This window comes from Lepidochelys kempii, chromosome 3 (assembly GCF_965140285.1).
Source record: "Lepidochelys kempii isolate rLepKem1 chromosome 3, rLepKem1.hap1, whole genome shotgun sequence".
Lineage (NCBI taxonomy): Eukaryota > Metazoa > Chordata > Testudines > Cheloniidae > Lepidochelys > Lepidochelys kempii.
In genome coordinates this window covers 200,055,749-200,081,331 of record NC_136382.1, presented here as the reverse complement: position 1 = coordinate 200,081,331, position 25,583 = coordinate 200,055,749, and the positions used below count along the sequence as shown (strand labels likewise).

The 25,583-nt window shown below is 42.5% G+C and overlaps 1 protein-coding gene across 1 annotated transcript in view; it reads left to right on the top strand.

The window, feature by feature from the left end:
• Positions 1–25,583, top strand: part of SPTLC3 (serine palmitoyltransferase long chain base subunit 3) — a 173,751-nt gene that overhangs the window by 123,963 nt on the left and 24,205 nt on the right. Inside the window, exons 8-10 of the mRNA XM_073339602.2 lie at positions 10,349–10,454; positions 22,873–23,092; positions 24,397–24,523. Of these exons, the coding sequence (XP_073195703.1) occupies positions 10,349–10,454; positions 22,873–23,092; positions 24,397–24,523 (453 nt within the window). The remainder of the gene's footprint in view (positions 1–10,348; positions 10,455–22,872; positions 23,093–24,396; positions 24,524–25,583) is intronic.

Sequence of the window (25,583 nt, the reverse complement as noted above, 5' to 3'; positions counted from 1 at the left end):
TGACTGTAATGAAACTACTCATTTGTTTACAGTTACGCACATGCTTAAGTGCTTTGCTGGGTCAGGGCCTTGATGTTTGAACTGCTAAGCTCATGGCCACACGTAAGCCAAATGTTAGACTTGTGCTTTCATTCTCACATTTAGTGGAAATAGGTCAACTGATCTACCCGTTGTCCGAGTCACATTGCTGGGTATATGGGGAAGCTTCCCTGTGTTGTATTGTATAAACAGGAAACTGCATCTGGTACAGTCTGTGCAGAGGATTTCATGAGCATTAATTTGACTCTAAAATTGTAAAGTGATTTTGTCTTTTTTTTTAAATCACTTTCCCACAACCTCAGCAGGAGGTAGGTGATACTCATTCCCTGCAGGGAATAGGAATTGGTTTGTGTCATGGCTGATGAGGGGAGCAAACAGCCCTCTGAAAGGGGTCTGGTACTTGCCCTCAGTTGGAGGATGTCACCATGTCAAGGACCTTCTGCTGGTCCCCATCCATGGTAAGGAGGGGGCAAAGAGCAGAACTGAATCCAGATAAGAAGTTGTGAGAGCTCTAAAGATAAGATCAGCCGGGAAGGCAAACAGCAATGGGTCGTAACACGGCACAATAAAAAAGTCACTTATTAAACATGAGAATGGAGTCAAATTCTCTGCTGATGTAAACTGGCACCGTTCCCCTGGAGCTGCGCCAGTTTCACCAGCATAGCGTTTAACCTGGTATTACAGCATTGTAAACATAGTATGAAAAGTCAAAGACCTTTGTGCCACATAATACTCAACTAGTGATGAAAACATTCCTTCTGTATTGTTTGTTGCCAGAACAAAACCAGATTGGTTGGCAGCCTTGTGAATGACATTTTCAAAGCGTGCCTAAATGGGAATGAGGAAGGTGTTGTTAGTCGTTGGAGAAAGTGACTGCTCCCCACTGTCTAGTTCATTCTCCTTTTACGTGGAGTGTAACAGCCTTGATTAAACTGTTTAGATCTCATTTACTTTTACTCTGACTTCTCTGACTGTACGTGTATACGAGATACATTGGAGAGAAGGGCAAGGGGCAAATAGTGTGTTGCTGTTATGTTTTTGTTGGCTGCTGGAAATGGTTATCAGAATGAAGGGGCATACTTACACTATGCTTTCATGAATCAACAGAAAGTTTTCTGAGCCACATACTTCCTGAATTACTATAGGGAAAACATGTGCAAGGTGTATTCAGTAACCACCCTATCCATCAAGATTAGCATTGTACAAATAGTGCAGCAAGCTAGGACATTGATCCCCCTCCTCCCCCAAATAAAATAGTAGGAGGCATCCAAAAGATCCTGTCTATTGACAAAGCCATGTTTTCTCTCTAATTCCACAATTAAAGAAGTATAAAATGCTTTCAAAACTCAGATGGAGTAATTCTGACAAAGTGAAATCTAAATGTCACAACAAGAGAGAGGGTGAGAGAGACTCCAAATCTGGCTGGATTTAAATGCATCACAAGACATGTGTGGATGACTTGCAAACTTTTGGCTGATGCTACACCATCCCTTCCCCTTCTATTTTAATTTACAGACTTATTTTCAGACACATACGCACAACCTAGAGAATTGGAAAATTCCCACCGGTGGTGCCTCTGGTCCAGTCCTATAACAGGTGTAACTGATACCTCGTTAAAATCTCCAGAAACCATTGGATGGAGCCTTGTCTTTATCTGGTTTCTTACCAGTACTACTAGCCTACCAGCAGTAGCCCCAGTATATCAACCAGGTAATAAAAAGTTGAGGGGGACATGTTCCATTGCAGTGGCTAACAAGAATATCCAGAGGTATAATAGTTGATACTAACATAAATTTTGGAAGGGATATAAAACTTCATGCTTCAGGATATAAGCCAGCCTCTAACAATTAGAGATCAGGACGAGACCTTCATCTGGAGGCCCATTACCCCCCCCCCCCCCGCAACCTACTGTGGAGTTTCTTGAACCTTCCTTTGAAGCATCTGGTGCTGGCCACTGTCAGAGAGCCAGGATACTGGGCTAGACGGCCTATGGATCTGATCCAGTCTGGCAATTCCTGTTTTCTTATGACACACGCAGACATTGTCACAGAAAAAAGATTGTGGTAACTTTCTGCAAAAAGAAAGGGAGGACTTGTGGCACCTTAGAGACTAACACATAGCTCTCGTGAGCTCACGAAAGCTTAGGCTCAAATAAATGGGTTAGTCTCTAAGGTGCCACAAGTCCTCCTTTTCTTTTTGCGGATACAGACTAACACAGCTGCTACTCTGAAACCTGGTAACTTTCTGGTATATCTTCTTTCTGCCATGCTGTGTCTGCACTCACCCACTTGAAAAATCCATGTGACTTGCCAAGTGTGAGCAGGAAGTGTTCTTGAGTGAGCACCCTTAACTGTCACAGAATCAATGCTTTTGGGGGGGGGGGAGAGAAGAGTACTAGCCCTTATGGTTGTAAGTTCACCTTCCAAGTACCAACCAAGGGTAAATAATGCAATGCTGTCTGGGGGTGGACTCCAAGGACTTTGCTACTTAAAGCTGTCCCAGAGCTCACAGCCCTCAGCCAAGTGAAAACTGCTATTCAGAACCCTACGGGCAGTAGTTACGTTGACAAACATCTGACAATCAATTTTCTCTTTGGCACTGCTTTGGGGAACTACAAGCAGAAGCAAAGATGGGCACTAGAATTATTCATTCATGAGGAAGACTCGAAAACAGAGTCTGGGGCAAGACAGCATCTCCAGGAAAGAGAGACTCCTTTGCAGCAGCCGGAAAGCTGGAGGGAGAAAGCTGCAGAAGAAGTAGAGCTCCACTGCAGAATCCTAGAGGATATTGTGTGGGAGGTGAAAATGGGAAGGGAGAATACTAGTTCTCTCTTGCAGGAGCCAGAGCTAGTCTGGGGAGATTTTATATTTATCAGACAACTACTAGTTAGAGCCTGGTGCAAAAAAATGCAGCCCCCAGGAAGATTCTGGGAACTGTGGCTATTAGGTGTCTGGCAAAATTTCCAGGCTCTGTGTGTTGAGATATAGCTGGGATGCAGGAAAGTGCAAGAGAGAGAGGTAGGAAAATATTAAGGTGATAAATTTTAAAATCGCAAAATGTGTGCGTTAGAGAGAGAAATTGGAGGGAGGGGAAATAGAAAATTATAGTGTAGGAGGTAGAGAACACAAAAGTTTTTTCCTTTTTGGCTTTTTCCCTTTTTTCCTTTTTGCCTGTGTCTTTTTGGGGGTGGTCTGGGGGTTATTTATAAAGTGTACCAGGATTTGATTAACGTGTTCCAAGTTTCAGCCCCACATAGTTATGAACTGACAACGTTTTACTCCTGAAAAGTCTCCAACAATGCTTTGTGTAAAGCTGCCACCTAGAGTTCCATCCTAACCTATAGGGAGAGACTCAGTCTCTAGATCAGAAGCTCAGTTCAGGAAAGCCATCCTAATGTTTATTATTCTTTCCTTTGACATAGCACCTAAAGATCCTAAACAGTTTCTGTTTAGCTTAATCCACTTTATCTTTTCTGGAATATCTCCATGTGTAGACAAGACATAAGGCAAGACATAAATTAAATAAATTATAGATCACCTCCTCAGCGCCTGGGGAGTGCTTGTTAATTGCCACCAGTGGGGATCCATGCAAACTACACTCAAAGAAGATAAAATGGTTACTTACCACAGTAACTGTGGTTCTGATTGCCTGCATGGCCCCACACTCCTCACCTCCTCCTTTTGCCACTGTCTCACAGCCTTGGGGCATGGCTACACTTGCAGATGTAGAGCTCTTTGAGTTAAACCAGCCTTCATAGAGCACAGTAGGGAAAGCGCTGCAGTCTGTCCACACTGACAGCTTCAAGCGAACTGGCGTGGTCACATTTGCAGCACTTGCAGTAGCATTGGGAGCATTGCATTATGGGCAGCTATCCCAGCATCCAAGTGACTGCAATGTGCTTTTCAAATGGGGGGGGTGGAGCATGACAGGGAGTGTGTTGTGGATATGTCGGGGGAGAGAGAGTGGGTTTTTGAGAGGCTGAGAGAATGTCAGCATGCTGTCTTGTGAGTTCAGACAGCAGTAGACCCCTCTCACTCCCCCACCTCTCTCTCTCATGCACAGCATTCCACACTAATGGTTGCTTTGCCTCGGAGCAGATAAGCAGCCGGCTGTCAGAAACAGAGCTTTCAAAGGTCACAGCCGCATTCCTACAGCCAATTCAAAAACAATGACAAGAGTGGCCACTTGACTTAAGGGGATTATGGGATGTTTCCAGAGGCCAATCAGAGCACAGTAATGCAACACTTCGTTCACACTGACGCCCGGGCATTGTAGCCAAGGTACAGCAAATGTTATTCCACTCGCCGAGGTGGAGTACCAGCAGCGCTGTAGCCGCGGAGTCAGAGCGCTCTACGTGCCTTGCCAGTGTGGGCAGGTAGTGAGCTAGTGTGCCCAGGGCTTCTTTATTGCTCTGTAACTCGCAAGTGTAGCCAAGCCCTAACCATAGATTAGATATAACAGCAGGAAACGAATGGCAACTGGGGCTCCATCATCTTACACATCCACAGGTGAGGCCATAGGGGTGAGCAAATGCCCTCAAAAGGCCCTGCTCTCTAAAAAGTTCCAACCTTGTGCACCCAAAGCGCCTATCAACTTTTGCGTGGATCAGTGTGGGGAACCATAGTCCGTGTGGCAACTGTTCTGTTTTTGAAGGTGGCAGTATTAGACTCACCCCCGACCCCCGCTTCTGGATCACTATGTCCTAAACAGATGCAGAGGAAAAGGGGGCAATTAAATTCATTTCCACATGTAACACCTTTATGGACTAAAGGCTTGCAGGCGTAAGAAGATTAAAACATAAGCTCCTTCAATGCTATGATGCAGTAAACAAACATTCTAAAATACAGGGCAACTAAATGTTTTTTTTTTTCTTCACAGCCTCCCACGCTCTGAAATAGACTTACAACTGCAGTGACAGGTGTGGGGTACATAGATTAAGCCCTGATTCTGCAAGCATTTATGCTAGTGCTTAACTTTGACTTGAGAGGGATTACTCACATGTGTTGAGCAAAGTTGAGCACAAGTGTGAGGGTTGGCAGGATCAAGGCTTTAGAAAGAATCTCCCCTAACTCTGCAATCAACCTCTTCACTAGAGCGGACACACCCAAGTGATTGCTAACCCTCTTCTCCGCACTCCCCCTCGAACCCCGTGAGTGTTAGGACAACCAGACCTTCCAACCTTAACTCCAGCTCATGAGCTTGGGGAAACGGCCTTTTCCAAAGACAGATTCCAGCACTAGTCCAGTTTAACAGCATAGGTTCCTAAACCAAAAGAACCTGTATACTTTGGGGGAGATTTTCAAAGGCACAAAGAGGCATCAGGCCAACCCCCGTTGATTTTTCTTTCGGAATTGGGTGCCTAAGTTCCCCTCTGTGTCTTTGAAAATCTGCCCCCTTGTTGTCAGGCTGATGTCCTGCAGCCAGTTACGTATCTGTTAGCCCCACTTGGAGTCCTTTTACCTCACAAATGCTAATGATAGTCAGACACCAGCCTTGAGAAAGTCTTTGCTCCCCCCTCAGCTTAAATGATTTGGTTTGTTTGGATATAGGATAAGGCAGAATGGAATAAAAACTTCCACTTACTAAATATGCAAAGCACTTGGCTGTTCTGGTGGGGCTTCAAATGAGTGCTCTGAATAGCTGCTAAGCAAATCAGTTTAGAAACATCAGGAGAATTTATTTACTTGATTGCCATCTAGTGGACAACTGTGCTGTCTACACATTGTATTATTCCCCACGGGGCAACAATCACAATCTAAGAACTCAGCCGAGTGAGCAACTGTTACCACAATTTGCCTGCACCCTAAGTGGCAAATTGGGAACGCTCTCCGCTGGTATGCAAGACCTTCAAAAGACTCAAGAAAACATAGTTTTTCTGTGTGAGACTGCAAGCCAAGGGATATTCCATACAGGGAGACTGCAATCCTTCTTTGTGCCATGGAGCAGCATTGTATTGGGATCATGCTAGAAAGTGGAGAGGGGGGGATTGGTCATGTTGGAGACGTGGTAGTGAAATGGCCAGTGCCCAGAGACAGAGCCACAAATCCACAAAGGGAAACAACAGGTTTGTTTCTTCCTTGAATATTTGCAGTAGCAGATGTGTTCTGTCTATACAGATGCCCTGGGTTTTGCAGATTGGACCACCTATTGGTTCAAAGTAGTAGGACAGGAATGTTCCTGAGAAACTAACATCAGGTTGCACTAGCAACAGTTACTCTCATTATTGGAGTATTATTTTATTGTCTTGCCTTTACTAACCACCTCTGACTAATGGAAGGTTTTGTTTTTAAGTGAAGCAATTCATCTTCTTTGGGGCCTGCAAAAGACAAGACTGGGGGGGGCTGAATAATCTTTTCCGAGATCCATCTGATTCGTACTCCTCTCCTAACACTGGGTCAATTTGTTTCATTAACCTCTTGCTCTTTATGTTGAAGAACCTTGTATTATCTCTAACCTCCATTTAGAGGGCAGCAAATACAGCCAGTGATTGGCTGCATTGAGGGGACCCACAGGGATCTTTCATAGTGGCAAAGAAGGTACTAATGGTACCACTACATTCCGAATGTAATTTGGTTTTCTCCAACTCCTCTTGAACGGCGAAATAAAAAACGTTCAGTTTATAAGAAGTATGTCATACCTTATAAATTGACAAACCACTCTCAGCTCAGTGTACATCAGAGTTCATGAGGAAGTGCCAACTTTGCTAAAGGCTAGAGCGGGATATACTTAGTAATGCTGGATAATACCTTTCGCTATTGAGTCAATGGGACTACTCATAGAGTACGTACTGAGTAAGGGTCCACAGTTCAAGCTGGTGTAAGGACAAGGTGACAAATACGGTTCATTTACTCTGCATAGTTTAAATTACATTGGTATAGACGGAAGGTGCATCTTCGTAAAGTGGAAGGGTTGTATTTTCTTAGAAATATAAAGATCAAGATTAGATGTCGTAATGCTAAAAGAATAACACCGCATTCAAGATTTATTGCTGAAAATGTGGCATTAGTTAATATAAAACATGCCAGCCGTGTTTGTAAGGTATCATTATCTACTCCCAGCCACCGACCTGCAAACACAGACACACAGGACTGTTTTCATGGGTGTAAAACTATCAAATCACTTCAATGGAGAGTGCAGGGCCGAAACGCTCTAGGGCCGCCCACTGCTTCTACAATGGTCACTGAATTCTAAGGCACTCCAAACTGCATTGTGCTCATGGGCTTCAAGCACTCCAGAATGCTTGGTGAACGTGACACAGAGCATTGAGCCTGACTTGCAGAATTGAGATCTAGCTCTACGTTTCAAACACCCAAATTCAAAGGTATTCAGATCTAACATTCTGCTTGACCCCTTTCTTAGTGGAAAAGGCCACCTATGAAATTCAGATCAGATCCCAGTTCACAATCTGAAATCAAATTTCCCACCCAAACTTGGAGGTGACCTGATCCAGGAATATGGATGTCTAATCACAGTAGAGTGGTAGAGGAAAAGGGTTCAGCCAAATGAAGTAGATACAGACCCATCCCTCATGTATCTACCACCAACTCAATCCTAGTTCTGGCAGCCGTCAGGAAATTGGAACTACACATCTCCAAATGCCATGCAGGGTGCTGTCTTGAGGCATTTTGGAATGTGCACTTCCAGATTCTCACAAACTGCAGGAAGTAACCAGCTTCAAAGAGAAAAGGAGTACTTGTGGCACCTTAGAGACTAACCAATTTATTTGAGCATAAGCTTTCGTGAGCTACAGCTCACTTCATCGGATGCATACTGTGGAAAACACAGAAGATGTTTTTATACACACAAACCATGAAAAAATGGGTGTTTATCACTACAAAAGGTTTTTTCTCCCCCCACCCTACTCTCCTGCTGGTAATAGCTTATCTAAAGTGATCACTCTCCTTACAATGTGTATGATAATCAAGGTGGGCCATTTCCAGCACAAATCCAGGTTTTCTCCCCCCCCCCCACCCCCCAACTCACTCTCCTGTTGGTAATAGCTTATGTAAAGTGATCCCTCTCCTTACAATGTGTATGATAATCAAGGTGGGCCATTTCCAGCACAAATCCAGGGTTTAACAAGAACATCTGAGGAACGGGGGGTAAGGGGGCGGGGGGGGAGAATAATAAACAAGGGGAAATAGGTTACTTTTTATAATGAATCAACCATTCCCAGTCTCTATTCAAGCCTAAGTTAATTGTATCCAATTTGCAAATTAATTCCAATTCAGCAGTCTCTCCTTGGAGTCTGTTTTCAAAGTTTTTTTGTTGAAGGATAGTCACTTTGAGATCAGAAATCGAGTGACCAGAGAGATTGAAGTGTTCTCCGACTGGTTTATGAATGTTATAATTCTTGACATCTGATTTGTGTCCATTTACTCTTTTACATAGAGACTGTCCAGTTTGCCCAATGTACGTGGCAGAGGGGCATTGCTGGCACATGATGGCATATATTACATTGGTAGCTCATGAAAGCTTACGCTCAAATAAATTGGTTAGTCTCTAAGGTGCTACAAGTACTCCTTTTCTTTTTGCGAATACAGACTAACACGGCTGTTACTCTGAAAGCTTCAAAGAGGTTTCATCCAAACCCAAATATTGGTCAGATTTCAGTAAATTATCAATTTGGAGCCAAATTTTGGTACTGCCCTAAGCTTTGTACGTTCTTTTCTTTTTCTTTTGTACTTGGGCATCTGCCATTCTACTTTTTAAAAAGTATCTAATTGGCATCATATTGTCCATAACCAATGCCTGAGGGAGCAGCAAAGTTTCTAACACGACTTCAGGCTTCTTTCAAAGGAAAGCCTCATCAATGCCAAACAGTGTCTTTTTGGCTAAGAAGCAGAGTCCCTTCAGGGCATTTGTACCCGTTCGCATATTTTCTCTCTCTCTCTCTCTCTCTCTCTCTCTCTCTCTCGTTAATCTTTTCCCACTCCCCATCTTTCTTGTAAAGGACAAGATTCCTCTTCTTGCTGGAACTGACCCAAAGCCGCTTAACTGAAGTAGGCTTAACGAGTCTCTATTCTGCTAAATGAATTTCAAATGAAATAAACATAAAGTTCTGTGGCATTTGCCTGTGTTGATCATAATGAAATATCTTTTCAGCTGTTCTGCTTTGTTACCAGTGAAATGTCAGTTTTTAATGACTGTGCTAAACACAGCAGAGTATGACCACAATACTATTTACTCTTCTAAAATGTATTTCTCGTCATGATCCTGTAGCCTGAATTATTGTATATAACGCTCTTAACTTTTTTTTTGTTACAAGTGTATTGCCATTGTGATTACTTTTGCGTTTTAAAATTATGTAATTGATTCCGCTCTCCTCAGATTTGAAGCCTAAAGCTATGACTACGCCACCACTTATGTCGGCATAATTTATGTCACTCAGGGATGTGAATATTCCACCCCCCGAGCGACATAAATGACACCGGCATAAGTGCTAGTGTGCACAGCACTGTGTCGGCGGGAGAGCTTCTCCCGCCAACGGAGCTTCTGCCACTCGCAGGGGTGTTTTTTTATGCTGACGGGAGAGCTTCTGTTCATCAGCATAGAGCATCAAGTCAGCTGCAGCACTGTAAGTGTAGACGTGCCCTTAGTGAAAGGGGACAGTGCTGGTGGAGGGAAGCAAAATACATACAAATTATAATCTTTTTGTCTACTTAATCTCCTCTTTTGTCCCTAATTGTAATAATCAGAAAACTACAGGACTAGATCCTCAGGTTTTGTCCGTCAGTGTCCGCCATAGGAGTCAAGGAAGCTAAGGTGATTTATATTAATTAAGGATTTGGCCTGTAGATTTTATTACAACAAACTTGCACTTGTAGGGGAAAATTTTCATGTGTCATTGACTTTCAGTAGGGCTTGTGCTCTTAAATCCCTTAGGCTTGTTTGAAAATCTCCCCCTGTGAAGCTCACTATACTACAGCTTCCGGATGCTGTGCATTTCTTCAGTCCAATTAAAGAATTATAGACAGTTAAAATCAGGAGCTGACAAACGTGTTTCAGTTTTATTTTCAGATAGAGAAGCTGAGAGTTTCTAATGGTTAAAGGAAAACTTTTTCTCCGTTGAGGTGCATAGTTGCAGAAAGCTCTTCTGGTTATATTATCACAAGATTAAATTCAGGCAAATTAAATCAAATATTAGGCATGTAGCCTTTGTACAACAGAAGTGTGCATTTAGGAGACATTTCTCTAACTGTCGATTTCTTATTAAAAAAAATAGTGGCCAGAAAGAACTTAAAACTTCCTTTTAAAGCCCCTTATGTTAATACTTGGTTTTCTTCCTTTCTTTTATTTTTAAATAAAGACATGCAGAGCCTAGAGAAATTACTGAGGGATGCAATAGCATATGGGCAGCCTCGAAGTCGCAGAGCATGGAAAAAAATTCTCATCCTAGTAGAGGGCATTTACAGGTATGTAGGCATTTACAAATGTGTGAGTACTTTGTATTATAAAGGAATTTAATAGACGTAACACTGGGATTGCCTAAGAAATTCAATGTTTTTTTTTTAATTGCTTCACAGCTCATGTAGGATCTTCAGTGGTCTTACTAAAAATTGTTGGTCTGCAATATTAACAGTAATAAGGCAGTAAAGACAGTGTCAGTGTTTTATATATAAATCCTGAAAGTCAACCTGAGCCCTAGTGTAAATAGAAGTAATTCCAGTGTGGTCCCTGTGTGGGATTTTGAATACTGGTTTGCAAAGCACTTTCCTTTGGGATGGGGTATGCTATATAAATGCAAAGGGCTGATCTTCAGCTGGTGTAATTGTCCTAGCTTCACTTAAGTCAATGGAGCTGTGACAATTCACAACAGCTGACTTTCTGCCCCAAGGTGATTCAATGGAACAGCTTTCTAGAGTTCTCTGTTACACATTGATGAATTGAGAAACAGTAGAGGAACTGGTACAGTATACATTTTGCATGCCGGTTTTATACCCAAACAGTTGAAAATAAACATTTAGGACCAAATTCAGCCTTAGTCAAACGAGCATATCTCCAGTAATCAATGTCCAGTGGAGTTGCACTCAGGTTGTGGGTACAAAATTGGGATGTAAAGAGTTATAGAGTAGTGGTACCCATACCCCAGTATAAGAGGGCAATGCGTAATAGAGGCAATTTTGAGGGTCTGTCTAGTATGATGCATAGTAATAATACCTTGCAACTGTATAGGAGTGTATTTTATACAGCATCCTTTCAGCCAAAGTGATTTACAAATCCATATTGAAAGTTGCACACAAGGATCACATTATCCATCACTGAAATACAGCCGCATTGAGTAGCAGCAATTTATGGTTTTTGAATAATTAATGCTAGTCATCCTGAGCAAGATATTTTTTTAATTAGGATTAGAGCTAGGTAAAAAGTTTTTTCACCGAAAAATGCAGATTCAGGTTGACCGCAACATTTCACAAATTTGTGTCAATTTTGGCAAATTTTTTCAGTGGGGAAAAAAAATAGAAATATTAAAATGGTTCATTATGCCATTGCTGAAACAAAATGTTTTTTGCTTTTTCAGGCTAGATTTACAAGGGAGTTGCTTTGCATTTATTTTTTAGAAAAGAAAAACAGTTACAAATGCCAAACCACCTTGAAACAAATTTTTTTACCTTTCATTTTGCCAGAACTTCTGAAAAAATTCAGTTTCAAGTTGACCCAAAATGACTTTTTTGATTTTTCAGATCATAAGCAAAAAAGAAAAAAAAACAGTTACTTGCACAGCTCTAATAATTATGCCTTTTCTTTTTTCATGTTGTCATAACTTCATAGTCATCAGCATGTTCTTTTTGCATAACTTGTTCCAGCTTCTGCAGAGAACAAGTCAGCCCTCATCTAAACACCAGTCACGCAGGTTTAACAGCAGACTAGCTGATCCAAAGCAGGCTGGATATCTCCCTTTAGTCAGAATAAACAGAACAAAGCTGCAAATAAACATAGCTCTGCACAGCTAAAAGAAAGTTACATTTTAAGGACTTTGATCATGCAGAAATTAAGTGGACCACCAACATTTTAATGACAAATACTCCTGCCAGTCATATGGCCTACAGAAAACCCTTTAGCTGCTGTATTTTGTTCAGTTTTTAAATCCTTTACTTTGGATGTGCACCAACCAGAGAAAGTGAAGGTACCTTTGTGTCATGGATGTATTGGTTAAAGTGAGCAGTTGCACAGACCCATAATGTTAACTTGCTCTGGCATGTGTCACTTACTCAATCTCCAATTTTATGGGACACTGAGCATTAGTTTTACTTAGATCTGCAGCTAGTATTCACAGATAATTTTCTTTTTGAAGAAAGCAGAAGAGCCATGTGTCTTTCTGTTGCTATGCACAATAACACCATGTAAAACTTCAGAGAGAGAGTTTGATTCAAAATTCTTTGCAGAGGTGGATTTTCAAAGGGGCCTACAGGAGTTAGACACCCAACAACCACTAACTTTCAGTGGGATTTGGGCACCTATCTCCCTTAGTATCCACTAAAAATCCTAACTTTGTTGTGGCACCTGCTAAGGGTATGTTTTCACTACCTGCCAGATCAGCGGGCAGCAATCAATCCAGCGGGGATCGATTTCTCGCATCTAGTCTATACGCGATAAATCAACCCCCGAGCGCTCTCCCATCAACTCCTGTACTCCAGCGTACTGAAGACACCACGGTAAGTCGATCTAAATACGTCTACTTCAGCTACGTTATTCACATAGCTGAAGTTGCGTAACTTAGATCGATTCCCCCCATCCGCCAACCAGTGTAGACTAGGGCTAAGTGTTTGTCAAAGAAAGTCTGCATAGGAGGACATGGAGTCAAATACTGTACCTGGGATCTCTTGTTTTGTTTTGTTTTTTTTTAAGTGCTGGACCGTTTATTTCCACTAATAGCCTTTGTATCTGTGCAAGCAAAAAGTATACAATAAGAGTAATAGTAATACTTAGCTTTCTTATAGCATCTCATCAGAAACTAGTCCAAACATTTGCTAATTTTAAAATCTTTATTATATACTTGTGAGGTAGGCAAATAAGAAATCGAAACTCATGGTTCAGATGGCAAACCAGTTCTGTACTGGGTTGAGAAGGAATCCCTACCGCATTGCCAGCACGATATATCATTGCATAACTGGCTAGATGCAATATTGGATGAGAGTTGACCTGTCCATGAAGGACTGGTTCTTCTTGAGGGATGGTCCCTTTGTGTATTGTACGGATGAGTATGCATGCATACCACATGCCTGAGTCTGGAGAACTTTCATAAGTCCATTGGTCCACACATGTGTAGTTGTCCTCCTCATGCTCTGAAGTAAGGATATAAAGGGCAGGGCAAACATCTCTTGAGTTCCTTCTTACCACCTCCTGGCCTGAACAAAAATTCTGTGTCCACTTCAATCTTCCTATTCTAATATCAGTAAAAACAATTTGTAAATAGTTTTAGTAATTTTTTTTTTAGTTTAGATTTAATATTCTAGTGTTGTTTTACAGTTAGTATAGTGAGCTTAGTTTTCCCTGCCCCGTGAAGCTTCTCCATGTAGAGAAGAACTATGCCAAGAGTCCCAGGGTATGAGAATTGTGTCTCCTCCATCCGCAAAAAAACACCAGCACGGCCTTTATCACCTCACCCAGGGCATTAGCTGCTGTTCCTTCCCTCTCCAAACTAGTGAAAGACAAGCGCTCCATGGGAGCAGGTCATGAGGCCTCATTCGGATCCAGGCTAGGGAGAGACACCCTCAGACTGTGAGCAGGACTTCTCCAAGCATGAGCTCTGGAGCAGAGGCTAAAACTCTTAAGCATGAGAAACCCTCTCATGAGAATAGGGGACATGACCATATAGACATAAGGACAGATCCCCATCCAGATCTGCCTCTAAGAAAAAGGATCTCTACCCATCTTGGTCCAAGTCAAGTGAGTCATCACACATGGGTCATAAGGAGTTAGTTCCACATAAACCTGCCATTCAAGAAGGCAAAGGAAAAATTATCTGACCATACTGGGTCTGGCTCCATCCCACAAACCAAAAGACCAGTACCCACCAGGCCTGTCTGAGACCTCCACTCTGGGACCCCATTCAATGGTTCCAACGCACTCCATGTGGCATTCTCTGAATACCCTGTTGGAGGCCCTGGATCCGCCAGTCCCCTCCTCAGGGGCTTCCCAAACAGCAGGAGGAACCAAAATCTTTACCTCACAGTAGAATATTCCTAACAGGCCCAATCCTCCTTAGAGACATCCCTATGCCTGAAAAAATCACCTTGAGAAGAAAAGGATCGCCCCCTACTGCATGCACAGCTCAGAGCGTCCTCCCACTCGTACAGATGGCACCACCAGTAGAGCAGGAATCTATTAATTTGTCAAACAAATCTGAGGCTCCAGACAAGACTTTTTCTCCCACCATACCCAACGGAAATAAGCCCAGACAGAACCCACAGGAGGTATTGGAACCGTCCACTTCCTTCAGGTTATGGCTATTCAGGAGACCATTAGTACCCTATGTCTTGGGGACCTCCCCCATCAGTCAATCCTTTTTACTAGCCTAATGGGACCCTTTGGGATCTGCATAACAGACGTACTGGATCTATGCAAGAATCACACCGGCCCGTCTCCCACAACGAGTAACAACCAGCTCCATCCAAATGAAGCTGAGCTGGATCCACTGGTTCTGCAGTTCAAATGGGTGTGCCATTCTCTTCACCTGAGGAGGCAGTTGCTCCATCATCCCCTTCCTTGCCCAGTGACCACAAGCAGTACCAGGAGCTGTTATAGAGGGTCGCCACTGAGCTTCAGATACCTTCTGAGGAGGTCCAGGACACGCAGCATGGTCTATTGGATAAACATCCAGCCCTCTGGATGGGTCACCCTAGAAAGGCCAATCAATCAGGTCGTTTTGGAACTTGCCAGACCTATGTGGTATACCCCTACCTCCTGTGCCCCCTCCCTGAAGAGGGTTGAAAAATGATATTTTGTGCCAACTATGGGAGCAGAGTTTTTATTCATTCATCCATTACCCAACTCTTTCATGGCACAAGCAGCTACAGAAAGGTCCAGGACACAGCACGCTACCACTACTCCAGCTGACAAGAGCACTAAATGCCTCCACCTTTTGGGGAGGAAAATATTTTCATCAGCTAGTCTCCACTTCAGAGTTGCTAACTACTACGTACTGTTAGCAAAATAGGATTTCTTGAATTATTCAAAATGTCTAAACTTTAAAGACAAACTTCCTTAGGAAGATAGGGCCCAGTTCCAAGCCCTCATTGATCAAGGCGGGCTGATGACCAGTACATCACTCTAAGCAGCGGTAGAAGCAGCTGACACTGCCTTTCTAGAGCCATTGCCACCGCTATAGTCATGAGGCACAAATTGTGGCTGCAATCTCTGAAGTTCTCCAGGGGAAACCAGAAAACCATGACGGATCTTCCCCTTGAGGAGTCTAACCTCTTTAATGAAAAGACCATTTCTACACACTCTGAAATACTCTAGGACAGCCCTCCACACACTGGGCATTTATACCCCTGTCCTGAAGAGGAAACATCAGAAGCAAACCTACAGGTCCAAACCTTCACCTCAAGCATTCTATCACCAGTGCCCTTATGAACCATCACACAAAAGGCAGTATGCAAAGACCCACCTCTGAGACGGGCACCCTGCCCCACCCACTGTCCAAGAAGTTCTTTGGATGGTATGCTGAAGGAATGTATACTGACGTTGATGCCATGCCTTATTGCCCCCAAAACTCTGTCTGCTGCCTTACGCACTTCGCTCATAACTAAGGGGCAATAACAACAGACAAATGGGTACTAGAGATCTTCCACCACAGCTACACAATCGAGTTTATTTCATCTCTCCACTACAGTCCCCATTCCTGGCCCCTTCTCAGGAACCCACTCTCACAAGGAGGTTCTTCATCAAGAGGTAAAGTCTCTCCTTCCAGAAAGAGGCCATAGAATGGGTGCCACCCTAACATCAAGGGAAGGGATTCTACTCCCATATGTCTTGGTCCCCACGAAGTCTGGTGGTTGGAGACAAATTCATGATTTATACCAACTAAATGTATTCTTCCAAAAAGTAAAATTCCACATGGTCACATTGGCATTAGTAAGTCCCTTTCTGGAACAGGGGGCACAAGGTTTGTGGCCCTCGACATGAAAGATGCTTACTTTCATATAGACATTCACCTGTCCCACTGAAGAATCCTCATATTCCTCATTGGGAAAGACCACTTCCAATTCAGAGTGCTCCCATTTGGACTAGCTATGGCACTCAGGGTCTCTACAAAAGTCCTTTCAATGGTAATGGCTTGGATGAGAAGACACACATGTCTTTTCATATCTTGATGACTGGCTCCAGACATGCAGATCCAGCAGGGAATTCTAGTTGGCGACCCTATTCCTGCTCCATCTACTATCTTTCCTGGGAATCTGTGTCAGCCACAAAAATCTACATTGACTCTCACGAGGTCCATAGATTTCATAAGTGCGACTCTGGACTCGACTACAGCAAGTGCCTATTTCCTGTTGGAAAGCTTCCGTATCAGGGGTGATTTGATAAAATAGATCACCCTCACATCTCAGACTATGGTCAGAACCTGTCTTTCCCTCCTAAGCCATATGTCCTAATGTGGCCATGTAACACCATTCACCAGGCTTCATCTCCACTGCCTACAAACCTGGCTTCAGTCCATTTACTCACCAAAGACAACCTCAATGCTAGAGTAGCAATTCCAGCCAAAGTTATGGCCTCTCTTGGCTGGTGGACAAATCCAGAGAAAGTCCAAATTGGGGAAAGGATGGGAACAAGATCTCCTTCCTCCCCCCAGTGTAGAGACAGTCATCCTCTGGAATTGGTGTATCAGAAACCACATAACCCTCTCAGCAATATAACTATCAAGTGCACACAACTCCCAAGCAGACAGTCTCAGCAGATACTTTTCCATGGGCCATGAATGGGAGAGTTGCAATTCTGTTCTGAATGAGATCTTCACCAAGTGGGGAACACCATCTTGGGATCTCTTTGCTTGGGATCACACGTGGAATACAGATAGGGACCACACATCTCAAAGAACCTCCAGTTACAGGGAAGTAACCTCCATATATTCAATATTGCTAGATACATATTAGCAGACCAAAATCAATCCAGTATATTGGTAATAACATTTAAACATAAAAAGAAGGGTGAGGGAAGACATACTAAAATTCTTCATTTTATATGAGCTTGAGCTTCTGTTTTCTCTCCTTCTGACCCTTTCCTTTCTTGGGCTCTGATTTTGAAGTAGCAGTAAGATTTTACACTACCTGGGTAGGCTAGATTTAGTTCTTTTTAGTTTTGACATTTGGTAAATCAGCATTCTTACACAAAGCATTGAGAAGGAGGAGAGAATTCTTTAAAGTATCTGTCTTGGTAAGGTCATATGCTACTTTCTTAAATGGGTTTCTAAAGAAATGGAGCATCATTGATAACTATTATATAGAATTAAAATCACTTGGTCAGATCCATAATGCAAGTTAAAGTATCTTGATTTACAAGTTTGGCTTGGCATCTTTTTGCATGGATGTAACGTTCCCCTTTGGGGGCGGGGGCCGGGGGGCGGAATGGCAATATATCACACTGATGAGATCAACATTAAGGGTCAAATTCTGCCTTCATTTTCACTCCTGCAAGCTCACTGGTATGTTAAGGGTATGTGAAAGAGTTATCCTACTCAGCAACACTGCACATGAACCTTGACTTACCAAACTGGCAAAAGTTGAAAAGAACTACTGCGAGCCAGTGTGGTGTTGAAAAATCAGACTGGTGTTTCAAAATCATAGCCCACTGAGTTTGCATGGGGATAAGTAAATGCAGAATTTGGCCCACAGCTTATAAAGGACCCAAGCTGGGTGTCAAATAAACAGTGAGAAAACATTTCAGTTTTTAAAATTTATTTGACATTCAGAAAAGGAAAGCTCAGCACAGGTAAATGTAACTATTAATGAAAGCTGGCTTTTAACTTGGACTAGTTTGAGAGTAAATTTATTCCATATTCAGTCCAAGCTGAGAGAGACAACGTGGCCATCAATCCTCAGTACAAAAGCATGAACAAGTTTTGGCAGGGTCCATGGCAGAAATTAAACTGACTTGCTAAATCATGTCTCTATTATCTAAATTCTAGCTAGTGTTTTCCTTGGCTTCTACTGATTTCAGTTTAGGATCAGTCAATTACTGCATTCTTGTTCAGTTTCTGGTATATTTGTGCTACGTAGTAACATATTTACTTACAAGTCAGATGGGCCAAGGCCCAAGGCAACAATTGAGGGGCAATATACAGTGGTCAAAACTGATAGTTTTTCATCAAACTTTTTTCCGTTTTCATTTTAATTTGACTTGGTCATATTTCTCTGATCGCTTGGACGCTGTCCAGTGCATTTCCATGTATACTTGAGGTTTTTTTGTGATTCAGTGCCAGTACTCTAGGCAGTCTATTAGGGCAATTTTTTATATCCTGCTATTAGGTGATTGCCAGCCCCTAAGTCCAAAGGAGTAACATTTTACATCACTGGCCAGAGACCAACAAAAAGGGGTTAATCAATCAATGGCTGCTTCCTAACATTTCAAAATACTGTAATTTATTTGACTTTTTAAACGGTTGCTGTAAACCACAAAATAGAGAAGTCTGCGTCAAGTCTCCTAAATGCCGCACTGTGACAAAATTTACCAAAGAAAATAATGCTAAAAGCAAATATTAAGATTTAATGTGTGTATTTTGGAAGATCAAGATCAACATGAATACACTGCATGTATCTAGTTGTATATCGGATCAGAGGAAAGGAGTTTAAAGACCCATGACAGACATGATCAAGGGGCCAAAGGGATTGACTTATAAGGAAAGATTTATATGTAATCTGAGCAATGACTGAGGAAAGAGATATGATAAGTCTTCAAATACTGGAAGGGTTAGAGTAAATCTACAGCGATTGGAAGGGTATTACATGCTGGCATATCTAGGAGTTGTGAGATGAAATTAAGAAGGGGAAATGGCAGTCTGAATATCAGTAAAATCAATCTTCTTGACAGTGCAATGAATAAGGCTATGGAAAATGCCTCATTCTACCAAGAAAAATGATAGAAGCCCAGTTGCCTGAGAATTCTAAAATGAAACTGGATGACATGCTGTCAGTGTGCTGTATAGAATAAACCTGCATTGCCAGAGAGAGAGGATTAGTTGGCCTACAGTGACATGTGTCTGCCATCTCCCAGGCTCCAAAGCTCTTGGAAGCCAATGGAAAGAATCCCATTAACTATGATGAAATTTGAATTGGGACCTGAACTCTGTGAGTCAGAAACTACACCATTTGTGTCCTGTACAAACCTTGTAGGGGGACCTCTTTCCAACACTTTTGTCTCGTGGCCTGGTTAAAACTTCATTGGAATTGTAGAGCAACTGGGACGTATTCATGCTGTGACCAAGTTATGTAGCAGAGATAAAAACTTTGTATGTAACTGAAGCTTCAGCCCTGTCACAGAACACAGTTAAGATCCTGTCTGCAGTACAGATCTGAACTGTTGTAACTGGGTCAGGGGACAACAGTGTCGTGAGCAGGTCATGGTCGTTTTTGTGTTGGAGACTGGCCCTACAATTAGGGTGACCAGACAGCAAATGTGAAAAATTGGGGCGGGGGTGGGGGGTAATAGGAGCCTATATAAGAAAAAGACCCAAAAATCGGGACTGTCCCTATAAAATCGGGACATCTGGTCGCCCTACCTACGATGCACTATGGAGCAAACAGCGGAGGGCTGCAGACAGAGTACTGTGTGAGGGAAAACAGCTTCAGAAGTTATAGGCCAAAAGGATCCTACAAAACTCCACCAGGCCAGGTCTGAACTCGAACAAATTCCAGTTGGGCTGGGTTTGAGGCACTAATACAGTGATGTCAGACTTCTGTCCCCAATCCTGTTTCCCTGACATTGACAGCATGCACTCATTGTTCAGTTTCGTAGATTAATTTGGGGGCAGATTCTGGTGGGGACTCCCTGAGAGGGATGCGGGAAGCTGGCGTGCAACTACATTGCGCAGCGTAAGAGAGGGACTCTGTCACTGTTACAGTCCCTGCGCTCTCGTGAGGTACACACTGCCGCAAAAGGAACAGGAAGGAAGCAGAATCAAGGTCTCACCCACCTCCTCCGCATTACTTCACAGAGGAAGAGACCAGTTGAGTGAGGAGGAGATGCCTGCACCTTCCTAAAGAATAGTGTAATCTGCACCGGCCCCTTGCACGCTGGGCCCATGAGGCACAATCCCTCCCTGAGTTGCTCAGTGGATGGCACCGCTTAATGCTACTGCTCAGTCAGGCCACAATGACACAATTTAACCCCCCGCCCCTCCAAAAAGATGTTAAAGATTCCATAAACTCCTTTCAGACTTCCAGAGCTGTGAAATACCCTGAGCGTTTTGTAAGAGTAACACTACCAAAATGAAACAAACAGCTCTAGGTCCCTGGTTTAACTCCAGCACAGGGTAATATTTACTGGAAGTTTTACCTTCCATAAGGGCTGCTCGGTGGCCTATGTCAAATGAGTTTGGTCTCAGTCTAGTTCTAAGTAGAGAGGTGTCCCCATCGCAAGCCTTCTTCCGCAATCACCAAAGATCAGCAGAGAGGCCAAGGATAGAATGGGTACAGAAACCAAACTGGTCTCTTGTCTCTAGAGCTGGTCCCACCGAGGGAAAGTTGAGACTCATTAGCAGGGCAGCATGCAGGGAAACCTGCAGTAAAGCTGCCTGTGTTCTGGCCATTCTGTGGAAGAACTGGGCCTTTCGTTGTTCTGGTGGGCTCTGGCCACCGTCCCAGAATTTAAATAAGCCAGCATCATTCAAGAACACTAATAGGTTCTTTGTTTCACTAACCTATTTAGACTAAAAACAATTAACTGCTACTTACACATCATTAGGCTATACTGTATGAAAACAATTCCATCAAATTCTCTTCACATTTAAAATCTCCTGGCAGTCATATATCAGGAGAGGGAATGTAACCAAGCTCGCTGTATTCCAGGATTCAGTAATTACATGATTTTTGCTGTAGAATTACGCAGGGGAATATAAATTTTCTACTTTTAAATTAAGATTTTAGCCCTTATAGCTGTGGAAATAAACTTCCAAATGTAAACAAATGCAGAGTGTCTTCCTGAGTCTGCAGACACCCTGAAACAATAACTCACAGTGGCATAATTTGCCCTCTTTGATCAGCATGGGCTATGTGAAAATACTGTTACATTCCTGAATGTTTTAGCTGCAACACAGAAGTAATGCAAAGTCCACTGTATTATTATGTATTGGTTGTAGTGTCGGGTATTGGGAGAGGGACAGTGGGATGGCTTCTCATTGTCGAGAGTTAACGAGATTTAGGGGGCAGAGGTTCAAGCCCTCCCAAAACTTTCAAGTTACCTACAACCCTGCCCATGAGAGTTAGGGAAAGAAAAGAGGCCAAAATCATGAAAAGCCTCCTCTGTGCCAAAAGCCTCTTGTCCCCTACTGAACTGCCAAACCTCCACTTTCTCCCTTATAACTTGTACAGTGCAGCTACATGTTGCAAATACTAAAATCTGTGTGGGCAACATAAAACTGTTTGAAACTGATATCGAGATAAATAAGTCTGTGAGGCCGTACTGACTGTATTACTCATTTGCACATTTAATTCAGAAACAGGCTCCATTTTTCAATTTAGCTGGAGCTGCATCAAGATTTCCAGTTTGACCCACCTGAGCAGGGGGCCACCCCACAGAATGTAGGTTTTGCTTGGCACACAGCACCTTGTTTTTGGTATGAAATATGTTAGCACTTTCAGATGTTTTTTCCCTCACCACAGCTAGTGCAAGAGACCAAGTTTAACTGACTGTAAAAATAAACTGTAGAATACATCTGAAGGTATCTGGTGATAAGCTTCCTTAGGAATCTCACCCAGGTTTTCAAGGCATAATAGTGTCCACAGCAAAGGTACAGATAGCTAAACTGCCTTGCGTTAAAGTGGATTTCTAATTTGTTTCTTGAGGAGTTCATCATCTTGCAAGGTAATTCCTGCTGTTCACCTACCCTATTGAAGTAACTACCAAGAGTGTAATGGGTTTCTTATCCTTTTTTCCCTAGGAGTGTCAAGAACATCAATGCAGCATATTGAATTCTGCTCTTGTACTAAGGAGAAAAAACATAAAATATTAAGGATCTTTTCCTGTGCAGAGCTAGATTGTGTGTGGCATCCCCTGAAAGACACAGACTAGGAGTGGAGGAGTCAAAGATGATTTTAAGATTGTTCCTTCTCCAAGAGTCAAGTCTTCCCTAAGTTAGGGAGCCTCCCCACGTCTGCCAGTGGGCTGCTCTGAAGCTCATCTATAGAAATCTTTCTGCCCCTGGCTCCCACCTGTGCTACACTAGACTTCTCCTGCACTGGGGGAATTCTGCCTGGATCTGTTGCCTTTACAACCTGTAAATATTGTCAGAGTGGCATATAGACATACGTGGGGACCAGAGTGGCAAATACCTTCTAATTGTGGGGCGGTTGTAATGAATTATATACGCTGATCTGGATAAAGTCCAGCATGTCATTTGAATCCTTCCCTTCTCTTTTCTGCATGCAGAAGTAGGGCTGATAATTTGCAAAAGACCGAGGAAGTCACTGGGACTGCTCGTGTGAGTGACTGCCTGCTCAGCAATGGGCATAAAGACTTTCCAGTTTTCCTTTGAGCTACGAATTTGGTTTGAGCTTTAAAGAGGCTTTTTGTGGTATCAGGGTAACCCTGTCATCCCTAATGTGTACCTTAGTGCTAATATTTAAAGAGAGTGGGGGATTAAACGATTCATTACTAATTCTCATTCTCTAGCATGGAAGGTTCCATTGTGCGCCTGCCAGAGATAGTTGCCTTGAAGAAGAGATACAAAGCCTATCTCTACTTGGATGAGGCTCACAGCATTGGTGCTGTGGGACCCACCGGCCGGGGAGTCGTGGAATATTTTGGAATGGACCCTGAAGATGTCGATGTATTGATGGGTACATTCACCAAAAGCTTTGGAGCAGCTGGAGGATACATAGCTGGCAAGAAGGTAAATAGAAAACTTCTAGTCTCTGTTTGGCACCAAAACAAATGTCATTTTATCTGTGTATGGTATGTATAGCTGCCTTTCCATATAATCTGCCATACAGTCGTGCTATTATAGAGAATTCATCGTTCCTGTTTGGATCCCAAATGCATGATTGAGCTGTTCAGATATTCTTCATGTTGAGATGGGTAAAATATTCAGTTTTCTTATTTTTGTTTGATATTCATATTAGGTAATTTGCTGCGCTGTTGGTACTTTTGTCCCAAATCTGGGTGGAGGGCTTTATAAATAATGCTGCTGTTCATTGTCTTGGGGATATTCAGCCAGCTGTGGGTGGCTAAATATACTTCAATGTACAGATTTGCATGCCCAGTTTGGGATTATGCCAGTATAACTATACCTGTAAACTATATCAGTACAACTGGTAAAACTTTCCTGTGTACCCAAGGCCTTAAGCCTTTATGTCCTGTAACTAGGCCCCCTACCTATGACTTATCCTACTTTGTATAAAGTCATTTGGCTCAGGTAAGTAGCAGGGGAGGTGTCACTGAAGCATCAGGGCCTAAGAATTGCACTCAGAGCCACTAGCACAAATCCCCATGCCCACATCGAGTCCCATTTAAGTCTGTAGTGCTCTGCACAGGTGCAGGGGTTCAGGCTGGTGGTGGATCCAATTGCATGATTGGGGCCTGTTTTCATTTTCAGTTTATGCAGAAGCATGTGTCAAGGACGAAGGAGTGTGTTAAAGTGGAGAGCATGTGGCAATGAGGAGTTGCAATGGATGTTGATGGAACTGCTAGGTAGGGTTCAGCCTTATAGTAAAGACAAACTAATAAGACTACAGTGAAGTTGAATACAGACACTAGTAAGGTTACTTTTCTTCTGCTAAGTGTAATGGGAGACAAACTGCACTATTTGCCATTTGCACATCACAGTCATCCTTCTGAAAGGTGGGACAATTCTGTATTTTAAATACAGCTTGTTGATTAGTCCCGCAGTGAGCCCAGGTTTCCCGCCTCCCCTTCTGTAAAGAGTCTCATTATAAGCAAAGTAGTATTCTAGTTTGTAGCTTTGTTTCAGCTGTAGGTGCATAGCTTACATTTTAAAGGATCTACATTTGCCAAGTATCACCTGTATTTCTTCAGACCATGGATTTTGAATAACAATTAAGAAAATAAATCAGTCATGAAATGTTTTGGTCAAATATCCTTGATCTCCGTAGGTTCTCACCTGTATCAGTAGATGGGAAGGCGTTTTGCTCTCCTGATAACTCAAAGTTAACTCAAATTTTGTTTCACTTGTTTAAGGAACTTGTGGATTTTTTACGAACTCACTCCCATAGTGCTATTTATGCCACATCTATGTGTCCACCTGTAGCAGAGCAGATCATTAGGTCAATGAAATGTGTCATGGGACTAGACGGAACAACACAAGGTAAGACCCCTTTTAGTAACTGCACACATTTTATTTATAATCTTAGCATGTACTGACAGGGAGCAAAAAATACCTTCCAACAACAAAGGTCCCAAAGGCAGTAGAAAAGTATGGTAAAAATGGCAGTGTAAATGTAGTCATTAACATTGTACAGTCTATCATATCCATCCTGGCATGCCCTTGGGTGTTTTTAATCATACTGCTACATACTTTTATGCACAGTTTCATCAATGATCTCAGAGTACACTGGAAGCCATTTCAAACTAAGCTTCACAACACTCCTGCAAGAAGATGTCTGTTTTGCTGTTGGGTAAACTGAGGCACGCAGTGGTTAGGTGACTTGTTTGAGGTCACAGAGCAAGACAGTGGCAGAGATGGAAGTGCCCCTCTGGAGCCCTTGCTCTCAATTGCCTTTTCTAGCAAGACCACATAAGCTTCCCAAAAATGTATATGAAAAGGATATAAACTCTTTAAATCTGATGATTGACTTTACAGCATGAGTTCAGAGTTAAAGCTGAGGATCTCTTATTAATCATCTTGTTGGACTTAGATATTGCAATAAAAATACCACTTAGAGACCACTCCTGGAGTTTCAAACTCAGCCTTGTCTCAATAGAGGTGGTTGCCACATGAGATTCTTGATGAATGTAAATGTTTGAAACAGCAAATGATTGAAAGCATGATATAGACTTTCTACCCAGGTGTGACACTGTACATGATGGTACTATTAAAATTATGACATTAATGTCACACTTCAATTCGTAACTAGACTGCAGTGTTCTGAAGTTAAATTTGTTTCTGAACATGCTTTGTCCCCAGGTTCTGGAGAAACTGCAATAAAGACATATTGATGTCATTTATGGAGGATAGGTTTTATTTGTATTCCTTCTGTGATGGGGACCTACTTTAAGTAGCCAAGGATCAGAGTCTCTGTATAATGTACACTATATAAACTATAGAACAACTGTGTTATGTAACTATCTGCTACTACTGCAGTATGTTACTGAAGTATATCCAAGCTCCTAGGACTTAAATTTGTCCTAACCCAGGGGTAATAGCT